Source organism: Lissotriton vulgaris, chromosome 1_1 (assembly GCF_964263255.1).
Source record: "Lissotriton vulgaris chromosome 1_1, aLisVul1.2, whole genome shotgun sequence".
Taxonomy (NCBI): domain Eukaryota; kingdom Metazoa; phylum Chordata; class Amphibia; order Caudata; family Salamandridae; genus Lissotriton; species Lissotriton vulgaris.
The window spans coordinates 856,345,699-856,366,535 of record NC_141685.1 but is presented as its reverse complement, the minus strand read 5'-3'; the positions used below and the strand labels follow the sequence as shown (position 1 = coordinate 856,366,535).

At 44.5% G+C, this 20,837-nt stretch overlaps 1 protein-coding gene across 2 annotated transcripts in view; it reads left to right on the top strand.

Annotated features, from left to right (window-relative positions):
• Positions 1–20,837, top strand: part of LOC147748025 (cytochrome P450 2D15-like) — a 777,398-nt gene that overhangs the window by 75,378 nt on the left and 681,183 nt on the right. For both annotated transcript variants that reach the window (XM_086957982.1, XM_086957972.1), the window contains exon 2: positions 12,458–12,629. In XM_086957982.1, the coding sequence (XP_086814108.1) occupies positions 12,458–12,629 (172 nt within the window). The remainder of the gene's footprint in view (positions 1–12,457; positions 12,630–20,837) is intronic.

The following is a 20,837-nucleotide window of genomic DNA, read 5'->3' as shown; positions in this document are numbered from 1 at the left end:
CTTCTGATTGGTGTAATTAATTGAAAGTGAGCTGTGGGTTGGACTGTAGTGGAGGCAATGGCCAGAGTGTGCTTTCTGAATGGCTGATGACTTTATTTGTGATTGACTACTAAGAACGGGCCTGGGTACAGATTGCTGTATCTATTGGCTGTGGTTTTGTTGCTTAGCTAAGAGTCTCATGCTTGCTGCACACTACTCTGTTCAGAAGAGACTAAGATGTGGGAGGAGGTTAGTAGAGCAGTGTAATGTTGTCCGGTGGGCCAATCAACACAGCCCAGAGGGTAAGGGGTGCTCACCCAGTTGGATCCTGTTACGCCATGCAATGGGCTGGCCCGGCGTATGCTTGGCCAGCACATATGAATGCCAATAAATATCCCAGACTTGCTGGGCGTGGTTAAGTAAGTTACTGGCCACCATCTGAGTCATATTGTACGGCTACATGGGTGTTCGCCGCTCGGCCCAGTATAACAATACTACACTGGCGATGAGGTGGTCTCCTCACCCCGCCACAACTCACTGCACCTGCTGCCTTCCCCTTTGCCGCGAGGATGCTCAAGCTGCATCTCACGGCTCCAGCCCCATCTTCTGCGCCCTACGCCAGGCACACCGTGCGCTCAGCCGCACACCTGCCACCGACTCCACAAGGCCCTGCACCAGCCACCAGAGCCGCCACAGCCGGCGCCCTCGCTCCCATGTGTAGCCGCTCCGCTGGCCGCCCCACCTCACACGCGTGCTATGTCACTCCGTGCCCTCCGGCACCCGGACCTCTCTGCTACGAACCTCCTGCCACCCTCAAGCTCCCAGTAAGGGTGACACTCTCCACACCATGTGCTTTCAGCCATAGCCCTGCCAAGCTCCTTCCTCTTGCCCTTCCCCAGAGGCCTTCCAAGCTGCCTCTGGTTGGCCACGCATGGTGCCACACAGCAGAGCACCCCCATCAGGCATGGACATGCCTGACATGCTGTGGCTGCCCTCATCGCCACAGGTGCTACCATTAATCTCATGGTTGCCAGCGTCTACAGGAATTTGCCCAACCCTCCTATACTACGCTCTACCAGAGTGCAAGTCTATGCCTACGGCACCTGTTCTCCACTCAAGTTGAGTGAGGTATTCCAGGCCAGTCTCTCTCATGAGACCGCACACCAACAAGCCAAAGTCTATGTGTCACAGGAAGGTTCAGGGTTTCTACTAGCCTGCTGCACCACGCAGGAGCTCAACTTGATCCACTTTGCATTCACTGTGCATGCCAAGTATCTAGACTACCTACTGCGAGGTTTTGAAGGGTGTTCGAAGGAATCAGATGCCTGAAGGGTCCAGCACTGTGGCTGCACACTACTCTGTTTAGAAGGGACTAAGAGGTGGGAGGAGGTTAGTAGAGCAGAACACCAGTCCTTTCACTAGTCGTTCGGGAGCTCAGTCACTGCACAGACAAAGTCTGTTTTAATTCTCTATCATTCTCTTTTCTGCTTCCCTCTCTCACTCCCTCCATCCATCCCACTCGATCTGTTTCTCTCACCCCCTTCTCTTGTCCCACCGCAAATTCATGACCTGCGGATCACTTCAGATGTCAGCAGCGTGCATTTAACTCGCCGATCTATATAGAATGAATGCTATAGAATGAACGCTTATCTGCAAAAGGCATTTAAACATGTACATTTACAGGTAAAACATATACCATGCGAAAGGGCAGTACATAAATGGGGTTTGGAACTTGAAGCTTTGTATCTGTTTGCTGTTTTAGTGTGGATTGCTGCTGCCTTGCACAGACCTAGTATATCTCCAAACACCGGCCTTCATGTTTGTCTAAGCTGCCAACATTTGAGCCAAGGGGAGTCCCGGAGAAGAAAGATTTCTTTCCCCCATTTACAAGTTGTGGTCCTTTCACTAATCGCTTGGGCAGCTCAGTCACAGCACACACAAAGTCTGTTTTAATTTTCTCTCTCTCTCTTGTCTGCTTTCTTCTCACCCATGCTCCATCCATCCCACTCGATTTGTTTCTCTCACTTCCATCTCTTGTTCCTCCCTGAATTTATGGCCTGCTGATCATTTCAGATGTCAGCAGCGTGCATTTAACTGGCCGATCTATATTGAATGAGTGACATACAGGGGCTCAATTTCAACAGAAGTTTCCTGGAACGCTTATCTGCAAAAGGTATTTAAACATGCAAATTTACGTGTAAAACATATACCGTGCGATAGGGCGGTACATAAATGGGGTTTGGAACTCGAAGCTTTCTATCTGTTTGATGTTTGTAGTGTGAATTGCTGATGCCTTGCGCAGACCCTGTATATCTCCAAACACCAGCCTTTATGTTTGTCTAAGCTGCCAACATTGGAGCCAAGGGAAGTCCAGAAGAAGAAAGATTTGTTTCCCCTATTTCCAAGCAGGGGTTCTTACACCAGTCACTCGGGCAGCTCAGTCACACCACAGACGAAGACTGCTTTAATGTTTTCTCTCTCTTGTCTGCTTCCCTCTCACACTCCTTACATCCATCCCACTCGATCTGTTTCTCTCATTTCCATCTCTTGACCCTCCTTGAATTTATTTTTGACCTGCTGATCATTTCAGATGTCAGCACAGCATGTTTAACTCGCTGACCTATATACAATGTATTCCATACATAGGCTTCATTTCAGCAGGTGTCTGCCGGAACGCTTATCTGCAAAAGGTATTTAGCTTTACGCTATGGCTATGCCAATAGTTCCTGCTTTTGGGACCTTATAAGTATTTAGTTATGCAGCACAATATCCTTGGTGCAACAACATCAACTGATGCATGGATAAAATCTTATAGTGCCCCAAAGGTGAGACCTATTGGCAATGCCAATGCTTGTTCAGTTCCTGCTGCCTGTTCATCCCGCATGGTGTGTAATGCATAGTGGTTTCTCTTCCGTGTTTTATTTCTGATTTGTGCCCAGGCACTTTGGCTAGGGTGCATGGGGGCATGCCTGGGCTGGCTGGTGGGGACTTTGTTGGGGCTGCTATATTCTGTTCTAGGTTGATCCAGTTCTGCCTGGCTTCGTGTGTCTGGGAGCTGTTCTAATGGTCTCTTTCCAGGTATGCCAGTCTTGGCTGACGTGCCTGTGTGTGGGGGCATTTCTTTCGGTTCCCGCTGCATTTTAATGCACCATTGTGAGTACCGCATAGTGTTTTTCTCTTGTTTTTTTATTTTCTGCTGTGTGCCTAGGTGCTTTTACTGGTGTTTGCACCAGGGCTGCCTGGGAAGGGGCTCTGTCAGGGCTGCCAGTGCATGTTGGTGTCTGCTAGCCCCGGGTGTGAGTCCTACTTTCAGTTGCCTTCTCCCTGCTTTGTCGCGGGTCCTTTTCAGTTGTGCCCGGGTTCTTCGTTATTTGCGCTTTCTGTGCTATGTCTCCTCTCTGCATTGCTTGGTGCCTGGGGAGTGTGTGAGTCAACTCTGCTTTCTTGTTTGGTGGTAGCTGGCTCCTTTGCCTTATGTTCTCTTCTGGGGGGGCTGTCTGGTCCTGGCCTCTGGTGATCGCTTTTAAGTTGTCTGTTTTCTGCAACTGAGTCTCTGTGGGCTGGGTCTTTGGCGTCACTGTGACCGGGGTTTGGGTCCCTGCAGTGGTGGCTGTGTCTCGTTTTTTTCATCTTGGGATCTGGCTGTTTGGTTTGGTCCCTTGGGGTTCCTGAACGCCTTCTCTTGTGTCTCTGATCCCTGCTTGGCCTAGTCTTCTGGTGGACCCTGCTGTTGCTTTTTTTGCGAGGGTCCATTTCTGCCAGTTTCCTCTACCGTGGTCTGCTCCCTTTGTGGGTTGTGCTTTTGTGTCCCCTGGGTTTGTTTTTCCTTGGTTATGGTGTTGCCCCGGGTCTTCCTGACTGGTTATGGGGCCTTGGCTCTGTTTCTGTTTTTCGTGGCCTCGATGTACCCTTGATGGGCCCTTGGGGGCCTGGGCCAGGTGGGGTTGCCGTCCTTTTTCAGCCCTTGTCTCCTTGTTGTGGGTGGGGGGGGGTGAAGTTTGCCTCCCGGGGGAGTTTGGCTTCATCCTTGGGGCTTGGGTAGTCACCTTCTGGGTTTCCGTCAGTGTGCTTTTCTGGATTCCCTTTTTTTCCTTTTCCAGGTCAAATGGCTCCTTGCTTAGGGGTGGGATTTTTGGGCCCTCTGGTGGTCCGGCAGTTTTGTGTCTGGGTTTGGAGCAATTAGACCTCCTTGCCCTTTCCTATCGGTGTCTCTTCTGCACCTGCCCTCGCCAGGTACATGCTGGGCTTTGGCTTTGGTGAGGCAGTGCAGGCTGCTTGTCTTCCGCTCTGGTTTCACACTGTTTTCTGTTGCCTAAGTGTATGGTTCTGGTGGCTTTTTCTCTCCCCTAGGTGGTTAGGGCTTTAAGGGTTGTGGCTGTTGGACCTGTCCCACTCCTTCCGGGCCTGTGGTGGTGCCATGTTGGTTGCCTCCTGTCTTTGCAGGCTTGTCCGTAGTTTGGTGGGCTGGCTTCTATGGACCTGTGGGGGTGTCAGCAGGGTTGGGTTGTGGGCCGCCGTGTTTATCTCTCCTGTTCCTGTTTTCCTGGCTTGGTTCTTGTTTCCTGCAGTTTTTTTTTCTGGGGCCAATGGTTGTCTGCGCCTCTTTCTGCTCTGGTGCTGTCGTGGGGTTTGGTCTTCCCTCTTCTACAGCTGGTGCCAAGGCTCGCTTTGGGTGGTCCCTTGGTGTGGTCCTTTGTTCTCTGGGCCAGTTGGTCAGCTAGTTGTTCGTCAGAGGGTTTCCTCCCTCCCAGATCCTGGATGACAGTGTGTTCCCTGGATCTTGTCCAGTCTGTTGGATATGAGATGTCTGGTGGCAATTCGCTGTTTGTGTTGTCTGGTGTATGTCTCTTCACCAGTGGCCATTGTTTACGTCTTCGCAAGTGTTTTTGTTTTTTCTCCTTCAGTTGACCCCCGGATTAGTGGTTGGGGTGTCCTACTTCGTGTGTGTTGTTTGGGGTGGGCTCTACCCAATCGTGCCTGTTTGGTCTTTGGGATTGTTGCCCTGGTCTCGTTAGCCTTGGGGGTTTGCCACACCCCATCTTGGTTCTCTAGATTTTGTGTCCAGGCCCTACTTTGTTCTGGGTTGGGTGGTGTCTGCCCCTTGGCTTTCCTTGGGTTGGGCCCTGTTGTGGGCTTCGTTCCTGGTAGGGTGTTGGGCTGCACTTGGTTCTGGCCTCTGGCTCTTCCTCTGCCTTTTCTGTCTGGTTGAGGGGTGTTTCTGGGTGTTAACATGAGGCTAAAAAGAGAACCTACAATGGCAAAACCTGTGTCTTGAAAAATGTGTGTGTTATATTGCACAAAGAGTGGAAAAGAAACCCATCAGCCCACCCAATGGCGGAGCATCATCATCTGGGATTTTATAGAAAAACTGGTATCTGTTTTAGGTATCTCACTTGTTGTTATTGTGAGATATCCTAGTATAGATCCACCAGTGATGTGAAAGACCATGAATTGAAATTCGGTGGTGCTGAAAGATAATTTGCAGTGTTATAATTGTAAAAACAAGACAAAAAAGTGAGGATAAAATTGACTATTAAGATGCCAAAGAACAAATTTATTATGGGGTCATTATAATGTCAAGGTTAAAAATAGTGTTAGATAGTATGAAAAAATGGTAACTATCTTCTGATGTTTAAGGAGGTTGACATGTTTCAGCCATCCAAGGTCGGTAGGTAGAACAGTGGCTTTCTTCAGGACCAAGTATAGAACACTACTGCAAAGTAAAGTGAGAAAAATATAAATAACAAAGATATGCCCTACCCTGTGTCAAGTTCCAAAGTGTAGGAGTGACATCTCTGTGATTGGATTCTTTTCCTGAAAGATAAACATGTATACATATACAAACACAGAAAATATGAAAAAATGCCACTGTAGAAACATGTAAGAAGCCACAGAAAATATACTGTAAAAATATATATTTTATCAGTACTCTGGTTTGGTATCCATATGGTATATCAACTGAACTCACCCAGAAGAATCTTGGGATCAGACCTCACCTCTCCTGGCGCTCGCTCAGGCAATGAGGCCCCGCTCTATGAATGTGAAAAAGATGGCATAGGACCGAGTGTTATCCCTCCATTCTTATCACATTGTGTCCTGGGGTCCCCTGTGTTCTTGTGGGTTCCTTAGCTTTTGCCTTTTGACCTGTCCCTTGTCTCCTGCTCCTTCTCCTGGTGTGGGTGCTGGGTGGTCTTCCTGTGTCTGTGCTGGTGGTTGGTGCTGACCATTAAATAAATGGGGTTAACCCTACAAGTCAAAGGACCTGGGTGTCAATTAGTATATGAAAACAAGGTGGTCGTAGACATTTATACAAAAACACAAATCAATGTATGAATAATTATTGAAAAAAGGAACAAATCCTGTAAAGAAAATCAAGGGGAGAGAGAAAAACAATGAACAGCCAGATACAATTATTAATCGTTCATAGTACCCAAGTTTCTTAGTTCAAAAAGTACATCTATTTTTGATTACAATATCTCAATTTATTTACAATATTTATAAAACATATGTACACAAAAACAATTTTAAATAAAAATGAGGAAGACGGCCAGATGCAGTAAGTTGGTGCAAAGAAAGTGCTCAAGTGATTAGAAAAGGAAAGATTCAAAAGGGAAAAATTCAGATAATTTTGGCTCAGCTAAAATGTAATTCTTCTAGTTGAACTATCAAGAGGCCTGCCCATACACTGTTCAGAAACCACTTAAACAGGGGCAGAGTGTAAGGGGTGACAAGGACACGGGAAAATAATAACACGGTGCAGGCCTCAAAATGGTGGGGGAAAAAAACGTCGATGTTTCGACCCTGGCGCAATACGGGGTAGATTGACACCTCTGCTATGGGTCTACTTCAGGACTGGACAGTGGGGGAGGGGTGCTGGACATTCCTGCTTGGGCCTGGTCCTCCTCTGAGAGTTTCAGTGGCTGTGTCCTACAGGCTCTCTGGTGGCCGGATTAGTCTGGTTGGTGGGAGCTGGCTCTTGGTCGGTGCTTCCTCTCTTCCTGGGTTCGTCTGTGTGGCCCTGCTCTTGGTTGGTCCTTTGGGTTTCTGCCTTTGTCTTGTTGGCAGGCCCTGTCCTCTTTTTTTGGGTTGGTCTCCGACGGATCACCCCGGTGGTGTTGGGGTTTGTCCTGTGGTTGGCCCTTTTGCCCTTAAAACCTGGTTGGGTTGGGGCTGTGGGTTCTTCCCTTGCTTCCCCTTGGCTTAATTTAGGATTGGTTGTCTTCTTGGCTTCAGGGGACTTTCTTTCAGTTCTTGCTTGGGCATGCTCCCTGTGGTTTCTGCTGCCGAGTCTGTGTGACTGCTCAGTGGTGCTGGGCTTATTGCTATTGGCGTAGTGTGTGCCTCTTTTCTGGCCTTGGTATCTTTTTCTGGTCTCCTTTGTTTCAGGCCTCCTTCCGCTTGGCGTTTTTGGGAGTTGGTGTCGGCGGGGCCTGGGTGCCCTGCTTGTCCTTTTTTCTTTGGTTGGCTGTTTCCTTGGTGCAGCTGGAACCTTCCGCTTCTGGGGTCCTAGTTTCCAGTCCTTGGTTGTTTCGCTTTTGACCTGTTCCTGGGTAGTTCTGGTGCTTGCTTTGCAGGTTCTCCTCTTTTGTTGGCTCAGGGGTTCCTGGTGTGGGTTGGCAGCCCTCAGGATGGCAACATCAAGGGGTTCCTATTTTTGTTTGATCACCTTGGTAGTTTCCTGCTTGTTCTAGGGGGTGCGACCCTGCAGCTTGGTGGGGTGCTTTTGTGGGCTGTGTGCTCCTGCTAGTTGTTTTTGCGATTCTCCATTTGCTTCACTTGGGAAGCTGCTTTCTGTGTGTTATCCTGGGTGTGCTTGGGGGTTTGGAAGCAACATTTCTGGCTTTGGTATGCTCCACAAGTAATAAATGGGATGAGGACTGGAGGGACCTGGGGGCAGGGCCCTATTACTTTTCGGTAACCTACAATACTCCTGGTTACGCTGTCCTTGTTCCATTTATTATGCCCCTCACTTCCTCCCGTGCGGCCAGGCTTCCTGTTGATGGCTTGGTAGTTCAGGAAGAATGCTGGGTGAGTACTTGTTAAGTACTATCAGTGGGAGGGGGTGGGGTTCGGATCCAAGCATTACACTGTTCTTTTTTTCTGTCTGGGAGAAGGTTATCTCCACAAGTATTGATTGGAATGAGGACAACAGGAGTAATGAAAATTATCAGTAAGTAATAGGGCATTCATACCTGTGGCACATAAAGGCACCAGTAGATATCGGCTGACAGGTAGTTTTTCAGTGCTATTCAAAGGAATGAAAACCATGATGTGAGACTGACATTTTCTGCAATTGAAAATTGGCTTTATAATTGGCTCGGGTTATAGCTTGCAGAGTGGCGGTTTTAGATTCTGAAAGATTTTCTTGGGAAATAGGCACTTATGTATCTTGTGACAATTAGTTTGTAATGTTGTGTGGTTGAACTCAACTTCATAGAAAGAGTAAAACTAGAAACACATTACCATCTATCAAGTGGACATACATGATTCCAGATAAGAAACTGGATGATATTGTCTTAAAATAGGTGGTAGGTTGGAGGAAAGTGTTTGATGTTTGATGTTTTGGGGTTTTTATGTAGCGCACTGTCACTCCAGGGAGCATCCTGGCTCTGCGACTTCATTGCTAGTAGATTATCAGATGTTTTAGCTGAATTATAGATGTTGTATGTAGTTTAAACAAGAGATTCGCACGTTGATTCGGCTAATCCATAAATCCAAGTTTTTAGGGATTTTTTGAAGATCTGGTCTGATGTAATTAAGCGAAGGTGAGCAGGGAGTGTGTTCCAGGCTTTAGCTCCTAGAACTGCCAGTGATTTTCCGCCCTTGGTGGCAAGTCTGAACTTGGGGACAGTCATCAAATTGGCCGTGGCTGACCTGAGTTCTCTAATGGGGTGGGGTCTGTGAAATTTGTTGGACAGATATTTTGGGCCGCGCTTGTGAAAACATCTAAATGTAATCACGAGGATTTTGAATAGTATACGTTTCTGGATGGGAAGCCAGTGCAGCATGTCTAAGGCGGCTGACGCTGATGATTTTCTGGGCCACCTCAGGACCAGTCGAGCTGCCGAGTTTTCAACCATCTGTAATTTATGCAGGGTAGATTTTGCCACCCCTGCATACAGACTATTACAGTAGTCAATTCTTGATGTAATTAAAAAAATTGCTACTGTGCAGACAATTCACAAGAAATCCTTTTTATTGCTATAAGAAAATGCGGTGCTAATGAGGTGGGAAGAACCACCCTACTCCCTAATATGTGGTCTAAGACAACATAACAATGTACAAGCAGACCTCCAGCACACGCTAATATATGATGTCATTACCAACAATCAAAAGTTAGCAGTTGTCTTTTTCTTTTTATTCCTTTTCTGATCTTTTGTTCAGTTGAGAAAATCTTTAGCCTTAAAAGAGTCAACATGTTTGCCGTCGCTCAAAAAGAAAATGTTCCGCAACTTCTTCAGGGCTAAAAGAAGTACAGAAATAACATCCACTGTAATACAGTAGATTGCATTCGTGTATCATTATTCATCACAGCATTGTGACTTTAATCATCATTCAGATTTAGGCAATCTTAGTGGCGTTCAGATGGTGGAAACCCATGCACAAAATATAAAGCATATACCAGTTCAAGGTACTAGAACAAATATAGCTAAATTCTCGTGATCATATGAGGAGACATATTCGTAAATTAGGAACCGCATCTAACTTAACCCATGGTTATAACACATAACAATTGTGTCTCTGTTTTAGTGATAAATCAGAAGCAAGTGATGACATTCTAATACAAGAATCTCTCTGTGAGTTACCTCTACGAGTGCCTAAAATTATATGAATTGTGTGATGCCCACCCTATATTTCTAGGTAAAGACATGCAGTGAAGTGATAATGAGTGAGAGTTTGTACGATACCTATATTCTCTTCCAAAGTTCGTATTATAAATGGGAGAAACATCGGCCCAGGCAACAGCATCACAACCAAGTAATGTCATGAGAAATATTTTAGCCTCAAGTAGTCAAAATAATAATCTAATCTCAGGAGCAAACATGCCTTATAATCGATTGTACTTCTGTCCCGCTCTTTTCACTTGATTGGTTTGTGGTCCAGAAACACATGAAGACACAGACCGTCATGCAAAACAAGATTGGTATGAGGCTGGGGTGAAACTCAAATGAACAAGATACCAGATACCCGCAGTTGGACACTCAGGTTGGTGAAGAAGGCTGCAAGCCATGCAGGGGACATTCATATACCAATAACCTAACATTAGAGTGTGAATCCTTACTTACTTGCTGATCAGCACTCCTAACCCTTACCACCTCATTCTTTCTAATTTACTTACCACCTCTACATAACACAACATTCACTAACACCCTCCAGAACTCTCTATTAGATATCATAATTGACTCCTCTAATCTATGCAAACTAGAAGACCCCAATACCTGGTTTACCAGATCTTTATTGCAACTGACTGTCAAGATTCTCAATCACCTTAAAGTGTCCAACTTGCCATTAGGGTAACACATGATATAGTCTATACTTTTGACACCATATTCATAGCAGAGGATTTTATCTCAGTAAAAGGAGAATAGCCCATCATGCCGTTTTACTACAAATTAACAGTCTAAATTATAACACCACTACCAAAAACACCCAAAGGCATGATGAAAGCTTCCACTTTGTGGGTCAGTTACACACCCTTTGAGGTGTCCATAACTTTTCAGAGGTTGGGAGCTATATTTCAGTCTCAAACCAATGTTAGATGTCATTGCTATTTGCGATTAGGAGGAAACATCTCTTTCACACCACCTATTTGCAAATGAGCATGATTTACAACCCTCTTTGTGAGTTGGACAGGCTTTTCTGACTCACAAAAGCGTTTTTTACATACTCAAATGCCATGTTATGGTTGAAAACTGTTTGATTCTCTAAATTTCAGGGTTTGTGAATGTAAAAGTGTTTCAATTGACAGGCAAATCGTTTCTTAGAGAGATAGCTAACTCTTGACCCATTTGCATAGAAATAATTTTAAAGCAAAGCAGACACCTTGAGAAGAGACTAGAAGGTCTGGTTAACCCTTTCGATGCTGATGACGAGCTCAGCTCGTCATCACCCACGGGTGTCGTGTGCTGATGACGAGCTGAGCTCGTCATGACACCAGCAAAATGGCAATTCCCAGCACAGGAGGGGGGAAAACGCCTAGCAGCCAAGGTGTTAAAAGGATTCATTTACTTAAAAGGGGAAAAAAAATATATAACTACAGTAAGAAAAAATTGTAATTAAAAAGAAATCCTACTAAGGATCAGGAATTTCCAGATAATTTTTACTAAAGACCCTCAACCCGAGGCTTCACAGAAGATGAAAAAGGTAATGGCTGAAGTTGGTTACCTTGATAAACACGGATTCTCTGCAGCAACATCACAAGCATTCAAATTGTTTTATTTCAGGACTTCTGAGCCAGGTCTCTGGAGACCATGTCTACTTACAGCATCATTTAGGGTGTGTTAACATAGAAAGGCAGTCCCAGCACGATTATTTCACCCTACTTAACTTAATGTAGTCCACTTCAGAAGTCCAGCACTCACAGGTGTCTGGTCAACGAGTCCACCCTGTGCACTCCCACTTCTCTTCTGCAATCTTCTAAAGAGTAGAGATTATATCTATTTTCTCAGTATGGTATCTTAAATTTCTCAGGGTGCTTCTTTATTCACTTTGCAGGAGTCATTTGCACCCTTGGGGTATTGCCCATGCCTTGCAAAGCATTAAAGGGTCAACAAAGAGAAATTGTCACCAACATCAGTGATTATATGAAACATTGATTTTTAGTGGAAATGAAAGGACCCTTAGGATTAATTTCCTGTCACACTGAGCATGGGCATTTTATAATTTTGATTTAGTCTCTGGTAAAGTTGCTCACTTTGTACTCCACTGCTTTTGCCCGAGCTTAAAAACTCAGTTTGAGTTAACAACTTACTGTTACTAAAGCCTTTGTAATATCTGTGCTTGTATCTAATGGTGAGTATGCCTTTCTCTCTTTTCTGTTCTCTATTCAGGATCTCAATTATTTTCTATATCCCATCTCTCCACATGTTATAATGTATGTCTCTCTCCGTGTTTGATCCATCGATGACAAGTGATCACTGAAAGTGCTTATTTAAGACGTGTCTCTGCTATAGTTTTGAGCACAATAGTGTCTTAAATAGGTGAAGAGCTGGAATAGTGGTATTTTACCACCTTATACTGTAGACAGTGGTAAATGTTTGTTGTCACTGGAACTTTAAAAGAATGTGATGCTTTTGGCTTGCAGTATTTAACAAAAAAAGTAATTGCAGAGCACAACAGAACACAAAACAATAACAAAACACAAAGGACCACCCACTGTCTCACTTAACATTAAGAACATCCAATAGCACCATTCAAAATTGTTTTGTTAACTGACCTAAATGCTTTCCCCTTTATTTGCTTGCTTTCTTTGCTGCAGCTGAGGAAAACCTATGGTGATGTCTTCAGCTTGCAATTCTGCTGGGAAAATGTGGTGATCATCAACGGGATGAAGTCAGTGAAGGAGGGGCTCATTACCAAATCCGACGACACTTCTGACCGCCCGCCTGAAATACTCACTAAGAAGTATGGCTTCAAGGAGAGCAATTCAGGTTTGTGTTTCAGGTTATCGCTGTAGAAAATTTTGAAATTGACTAAAGTCTTTTGCAGGAATTTTGCAATGAACACAACTACCATAATTAGTAATGTAGCTAAACTCTCTGGATCGGGTTCCCCAAAAACTATTTAAATTTCTATGTTTGTTCTCTGTAGCACATACCCTGTATTGCCATAGTAAAATCACTTTTTGGAATTGAAAGAAGTTGATCTAAGGAATGACTCCACAGATAGCCAGTTTTACCAGTGCAAAATCACATTCAGAATTTCAAAAAGTTGGTTTAAGGAAATACTAATTCAAACATTTTCATGTAGGAAAATCTTCCATTGGTTTGGATTAGGTGCTCAAGAGCTCGAATGAACTGGGAATTTGTGCAATTCTATAAACCTACATATTTGTAAACATTCACAAGCTTCTCTCTTACCCATTTACAACCTGGAAAATGTGAGTCATTTGCACACATCAAGGGCGGGAAGTGGGAAAAAACAAGAAATATTGTACCTTTAAGAATACAAAAGTACTAACTTGCCTCAAAGCCGAGTCAAAATATGAAGACTAGACCTCATATGATTGTCATTGAAAGTAATGCATATTTTGCTCAACTTCTTCTTAAAAATAGATTGAAGTCCTAAGTGCGAGCATGGCTTAACTTTATTCATTGCTAGTGTCCATCCTGCTGCATGACCTTCACCACAATTAATCTAAAATGTATGTACCTTCGGCAAAATCACCAAAAAGCTGTAGGTGTCAGTGCTATACACCAAACGCTGTTATAACATGTCTGATTGGAGTCCCTGTCTATTGGAAGAATTAAAACCCAATTCAATCTCACGACATTTGAATGGATTGAATTTCTAACACTAAATTCTTTCTACCTGAGTCACCCTTTGGCAAAGTCCATATTTTGTCCTTTTGGAGTAACCAAATAGACATACTGTATATTAACTGGAGAGTGATCATTACCAACATCTTATAATTACAAGACTCTTACACACATCCCTTTATCAGTTTGGCTTAGGATAACTTTAGTTCTCTTTTGGCATTGATTTCTTTTGCTCAGTTCCTTTCAGCGATTACTTAATAAGCATGTCATTCAGATTTTGGATTAGCCAGCAAATATATTTCCTGTTTTTAAGTGTATTACTATACCACTAGAGAATGCTTCCCTTACAATGAATTATGTGCATTGTTTTGAGGAGCAGCATAAATTGTAGAGCTTCAGTGCATTAATCCCCTTGAAAAGTTTTTCCCACCTAAAAGCTCCACAGTTCGTAGGATAAACAAGTGCTTACTTGAATGTTATCTATTATAATGGAACTTTACTTTATTATTTGTAAATACAAGTTAAATTTATGAAAAAATAAATCCTAACAAGTATAACACTCATTTGCTTACTTATTTAGGTCATACTTTAAGTAGTCATTTGTTTTTTATGAGGATTGTATTGGTTTAAGAAATAGGAGCCACCTTTCCAAGATGACTTATGTGACCCACGGTGGGCTTCACCTTTTTTATGGCTCACTTGTAGCCTCTGGCAGACAATCCAGTTAAAATTCTCTAGCTTCTGGAGCAGAATCCCATCCTTGCGTCAGCCCTGGAGACACTCAAGCGACTCTGCAACCAGCATTTGTGGTAGAAAGACTTCCATCATCATCACAAGACCAAGAAGAATAGGTGGATGTGAGCCCAAGAGGTTGCAGCCTGAGCTGGGACCAATAGGGGCCTGGAACTACAGAGCTCTATGAGGAAGCACGCATGCACCATAAGCCGAGCCAGAGTGGAGCACAAGTCTGCCGGCATCAAGAAAGGGTCTTCATATGTGGTAAATGCCCCATGATCTGTCTCTGACAGGGTTGCCCCTCAGTCCGAAGCATAGCTGTGGAACCACCAAAGACCTTATGTACTGGTTCACATCTTCTCTCCCTTCCAGCCCAATCAGTGCTACTTGGAGACGGAATTCCTGTTGGTTGGGTGCTCTGTGCCTCCTCCTCAGGCAGCACTCACTGTCCAATTGCCAGCACAATACTCTTACACACTGTGGAGTTCCCTGGCAAGCAGTACTCTACTCCTCTTCCAGGGCACAGTCATCACTTCTTGAAAAGCAGCGTGCTTTGCCACAGCCCACCCGGAGCCTGATGGCAGTGCATTTGGATCACCAGACACACTCCTTCATGCCCTGGATACAGTGCCTATGGGAGCTGTTGGAGTGTCCCGTGAACATTGTTATCAACATCATGAAAAGCAGGCTGAGAATCCAATTGATGGCAGAGACTCCAATGACCCCTGCATAGCAAACCTTAGCATTACCTCCTCTTCGCATATGCCTGGTGCTGCCTAGACACTTCAGTCTATGCTACACAACCTACCTAAAGCATTCAATAGACTTCTGTCCCCATGGTCTTGTATAACTACCCTTTTCCTATCATATTTTGCCTACCTCATGTGTACACTGGTCTCCTTTGGACAATTGTCAGACTCTGTCCTAGCAAGTGTGCTCTGACCTCACGGAAATACTAAGATGTAACAACACATTTTAGAGTCTGTGAAGCAATCAAAATGTTGAATTTCTGTTACTTCTATCTGCACTTCTCCTGCCTCTTTTTGCATTTCTGCCCCTTCTTTCTGCACTTCTCTTGCCTCTTTCTGCATCTCTGTTGCTTCTTTCAGCACATCTCTTGCCTCTTTCCGCACCCTTCTTGCTTCTTTTTGCACCTCTGATGCTTCCTTCTGCACCTTGGTTGCTTCTTTCTGCACTTCTATTGAGTCTTTCTGTACCTCTCTTTAACCTTCTGCATTACTCGTGCCTCCCTTACCCCTTTCTGTACCTCTCATGTCTCTTTATACACCTCTCTTCTTTCTGCAAGGCTGTTGTCTCTTTGATCATATCTGTTGCTTTTTTCTGTACCTCTGTTGCTTCTTTCTCACCCCCTCTTGCCTCTTTCTGCACCCCTTTTGCCTATTTCTGCATCCCTCTTCCCTCTTTCTGTACTTCTTTTGCCTCTTTCTGCAACCCTGCACTGCACCTCTCTTGTCTGTTTCTGCACCTCTCTTGTATCTTTCTGTACTTCTCTTGCTTCTTTCTGCACTTCCCTGCTTCTTTCTGCACCTCTCTTCCCTCTTTCTGTACCGCTCTTGCCTCTTTCTGCAACCCCTCTTTCCTCTTTCCGCACGCCTCTTGCCTCTTTCTGCATCCCTCTTCCCTGTTTCTGCACCTCTCTTGTCTCTTTCTGCAACTCTCTTGCCTCTTGCCTCTTTCAGCACCTCACGTTTGTATTTCTGAACTTCTCTTGTTTTCTGCACCTCTCGTTTCTTCCTGCAACTCTCTTGTCTTTTCATCACTTCTGTTGCTTCTTGCTGCACCTCTGTTGCTTCTTTCTCTACCCCTCTTGCTTCTTACTGCACCCATATTCCCTCTTTCTGCACTTCTTTTGCCTCTTGTTGCACCGCTATTCTGCAACTCTCTTGCCTGTTTCTGCACCTCTCTTGCTTCTTTATGCACATATCCTGCTTCTTTCAGCACTTCTCTTGCCTCTTTTTGCACTTCTCCTGCCTGTTTCTGCATATATTTGTCTCTTTCTACACCCCCTCTTGACTCCTTCTGCAGTCCTGTTGCTTCTTTCTGCACTTCTCTTGCTTCTTTCTGTACCTCTCTTGCTTCTTTCTGAACCCCTCATGATTCTTTCTTCACTCTTATTACCTTTTTCTGTACTCCTCTTCCCTCTTTCTGCACCTATCTTGCCTTTTTCTGCACCTCGCATGCCTCTTTCTGCACTTCTTGTGCCTCTTTCTGCACCTCTTTCTTCTTTCTGCGCTTCTCTTGCTTCTTTCTCCACCTCTCTTACTTCTTTCTGTACCCCTAATGCCTATCTCTTTCTGCTCCTTTCTTCCCTATTTTTGCAACTCTCTTGTCTCTTTGTGCACCTCTCTTGTCTCTATTTGTACCTCTTTTGCCTCTTACTTCTGTTGCCGATTTGTGCACCTTTGCTGCTTCTTTCTGCACTTTTCTTGCCTCTTTTTACATCTGTTGTTTCTTACTGAACGTCTATTGCCTCTTTCTGCATTTCAATTTCTTCTTTCTGCACTTCTCTTACCTCTTTCTGCACCTATGTTATTTCTTTCTGTACCTCTGTTGCTTCTTTCTGCACTCCTATTACCTTTTTCTGTACCCCTCTTCCCTCTTTCTGCACATCTCTTGCCTTTTTCTGAACATTGCATGCCTCTTTCTGCACTTCTCGTGCCTCTTTCAGCACCTCTGTTTCTTCTTTCTGCAGTTTTCTTGCTTCTTTCTGCACCTCTCTTGCTTCTTTCTGTAACTCTGATGCCTGCCTCCTTCTGCTCCTTTCTTCCCTATTTGTGCAACTCTCTTGTCTCTTTGTGCGACACTCTTGCCTTTTTTCTGTACCTCTCTTGACTCTTTCTGCACCTCTCTTGTCTCTTTCTGCACCTCTTGCTTCTTTCTGCACCTCTGTTGGTTTTGTCTGCACTTCTGCTTCTTTCTGCAACCATCCTGTCTCTTTCTGCACCCCTCTTCTCTCTTTCTGCACCTCTCTTGCGTCTGTATGCACTCCTGTTCTATCTTTCGGTACCTCTTTTGTCTGATTCTGCAATTCTCTTGCCTCTTTCTGCAGTTCTCTTGCCTAATTCTGTACCTCAGTTTCTTCTTTTTGCAATTCTCTTGCCTCTTTCTACATTTGTTTCTTATTTCTGCTCTTTTCTTTTCAACCCTCTTGCTTCTCTGCACCTCTTGTGCTTCTTTCTGCACTTCTCTTGCTTCTTTCTGCACCTCTCTTGCTTCTTTCTATACCCATTTAGCCTCTTCCTGCAGGCGTGTACACTCTTTCTGCACCTCTCTTGTCTTTTTGTGCACCTCTTGTCTCTTTGTGTACTTCTGTTGCCTATTTGTGCACCACTCCTGCCTCTCTTTCTAAACTTCTGTTGCCTTTTTGGCACCTCTGTTGCTTCTTTCTCCACTTCTGTTGCCTCTATCTGCATTTCTGTTGCTTCTTTTTGCACTTTTCTTGCATCTTTCTGTATCTCTGTTCCATCTTTATGCATGTCTCTTGCCTCTTTCTGCAGACCTGTTCCCTTCTTCAATACCTCTCTCGCCTGTTTCTGTATCTCGCTTATATCTTTCTGCACTTCTCTTGCTTCTTTCTGCACTTCCCCTGCTTTTTTTCTGTGCCTCTTTTGCTTCTTTCTGTACTACTCTTGCATCTTTCTGCAATCCCTCTTGCTTCTTTCTGCACACCTCTTGACTCTTTCTGCACACCTCTTGCCTCTTTCTGCACCCTTCTTCCCTCTTTCTGTACCGCTCATGTCTTTTGCTGCACCTCTCTTGCCTCTTTCTGTACCTCAATTTTGACTTTTTGAACTGCTCTTGTTTTCTGCACATCTTCCGCTTCTTTTTGCAACTCTCTTGTCTCTTTTATCACTTCTGTTACTTCTTTCTGCACACCTGTTGCTTCTTTCTCTACCCCTCTTGCCTCTTTCTGCATCCCTCTTCCCTGTTAATGCACCTCTCTTGTCTCTTTCTGCAACTCTTTTGCCTCTTTCAGCACCTCACATTTGTATTTCCGAACTATTCTTGTTTTCTGCACCTCTCTTGTTTCTTTCTACAACTCTCTTGTCTCTTTCACCACTTCTGTTGCTTCTTTCTGCACCTCTGCTGCTTCTTTCTCTACCCCTCTTGCCTCTTCCTGCACCCATATTCCCTCTTTCTGTACTTCTTTTGCCTGTTTCTGCACCTCTCTTGCTTCTTTATGCACATCTCCATCTTCTTTGAGCACTTCTTGTGCCTGTTTCTGTGTATATTTGCCTCTTTCTACACCCCCTTTTGACTCCTTCTGCACCCCTGTTGCTTCTTTCTGCACTTCTCCTACTTTTTTCTGTACCCCTGATGCCTGCCTCTTTCTGCTCCTTTCTTACCTATTTGTTCTATTCTCTTGTCTCTTTGTGCACCTCTCTTCCATTTTTTGTGCAGCTCTCTTGAATCTTTCTGCGCCTCTCTTGTCTCTTTCTGCAGCTCTTGCTTCTTTCTGCACCTCTGTTGGTTTTTTCTGCACTTCTCTTGCTTCTTTCTACACACCTCCTGTCTCTTTCTGCACCCCTCTGCCCTCTTTCTGCACCTCTTTTGCCTCCGTATGCACTCCTGTTCTATCTTTCTGTACCTCTTTTACCTGTTTCTGCAATTCTCTTGCCTCTTTTTGCAGTTTTCTTGCCTGATTCTGTACCTCAGTTTTTTCTTTTTGCAATTCTCTTGCCTCATTCTACATTTCTGTTTCTTATTTCTGCTCTTCTTTTTTCAACCCTCTTGTTTCTCTCTGCACCTCTCTTGCTTCTTTCTGCACTTCTCTTGCTTCTTTCTGCACCTCTCTTGCTTCTTTCCATACCCCTGTAGCCTCTTTCTGCAGTCGTGTACACTCTTTCTGCACATCTCTTGTCTTTTTGTGCACCTCTCTTGTCTCTTTGTGTACCTCTCTTGCCTATTTGTGCACCACTCCTGCCTCTCTTTCTGCACTTCTGTTGCCTTTTTGGCACCTCTGTTGCTTCTTTCTCCACTTTCCATGCCTCTTTCTGTATTTCTGTTGCTTCTTTTTGCACTTCTCTTGCCTCTTTCTGTATTTTTGTTCCATCTTTCTGCACTTCTCTTGCCTCTTTCTGCATACCTGTTTCCTTCTTTAATACCTCTCTAGCCTGTTTCTGTACCTCGCTTACATCTTTCTGCACTTCTCTTGCTACTTTATGCACTTCCCCTGCTATTTTCTGTCCCTCTCTTACTTCTTTCTGCACTGCTCTTGCATCCTTCTGCAATCCCTCTTAATTCTTTCTGCACACCTCTTGCCTCTTTCTGCACACCTCTTGCCTCTTTCTGCATACCTCTTCCCTCTTTCCGCACCTCTCTTGCCTCTTTCTGCACCTCACTTTTGTCTTTTTAAACTTGTCTTGTTTTCTGCACCTCTCCTGTTTCATTCTGCAACTCTCTTGTCTCTTTTATCACTTCTGTTGCTTCTTTCTGTACCTCTGTTGCTTCTTTCTCTACCCCTCTTGCCTCTTTTTGTATCCTCTTCCCTGTTTTTACACCTCTCTTGTCTTTCTGCAACTCTCATGCCTCTTTCCGCACCTCACGTTTGTATAGTCTGAACTTCTCTTGTTTTCTGCACCTCTCTTGTTTCTTTCTGCACCTCTTGTCTCTTTCTTCACCTCTGTTGCTTCTTTCTCTACTCCTCTTGCCTCCTCCTGCACCCATATTCCCTCTTTCTGTACTTCTTTTGCCTCTTGTTATACCTCTGTTCTGCATTTCTCTTGCCTGTTTCAGCGCCTCTCTTGCTTTTTTATGAACATCTCCTGCTTCTTTCAGCACTTCTCTTTCCTCTTTTTGCACTTCTACTGCCTGTTTCTGGATGTATTTGCCTCTTTCTACACCCCCTCATGACTCCTTCTGCCCCCCTGGTGCTTCTTTCTGTACTTCTCTTGCTTCTTTCTGTACCTCTCTTGCTTCTTTCTGTACCTCTGGTGCTTGTTTCTGCACTCCTATTACCATTATCTGTACCCCTCTTCCATCTTTCTGCACCTCTCTTGCCTTTTTCTGCACCTTGCATGCCTCTTTCTGCACTTCTCCTGCCTCTTTCTGCACTTGTTTCTTCTTTCTGCACTTCTCTTGCTTCTTTCTGTACCTCTCTTGCTTCTTTCTGTACCCCTGATGCCTGCATCTTTCTGCTCATTTCTTCCCTATTTGTGCAACTCCCTTGTCTCTTTGTGTGACACTCTTGCCTTTTTTCTGCGCCTCTCTTGACTCTTTCTGCACCTCTCTTGTCTCTGTCTGCAGCTCTTGCTTCTTTCTGCACCTCTGTTTGATTTTTCTGCACTTCTCTTGCTTCTTTCTGCACCCATCCTGTCTCTTTCTACACCCCTCTTCCCTCTTTCTGCACCTCTCTTCCCTCTCTATGCACTCCTGTTCTATCTTTCGGTACCTCTTTTGTCTCTTTCTGCAATTCTCTTGCCTCTTTCTGCAGTTCACTTGCCTATTTCTGTACCTCAGTTTCTTCTTTTTGCAATTCTCTTGCCTCTTTCTACATTTGTTTCTTATTTCTGTTCTTCCGTTTTCAACCCTCTTGCTTCTCTGTGCACCTCTATTGCTTCTTTCTGCACTTCTCTTACTTCTTTCTGCACCTCTCTTGCTTTTTTCTATACCATTGTAGCCTCT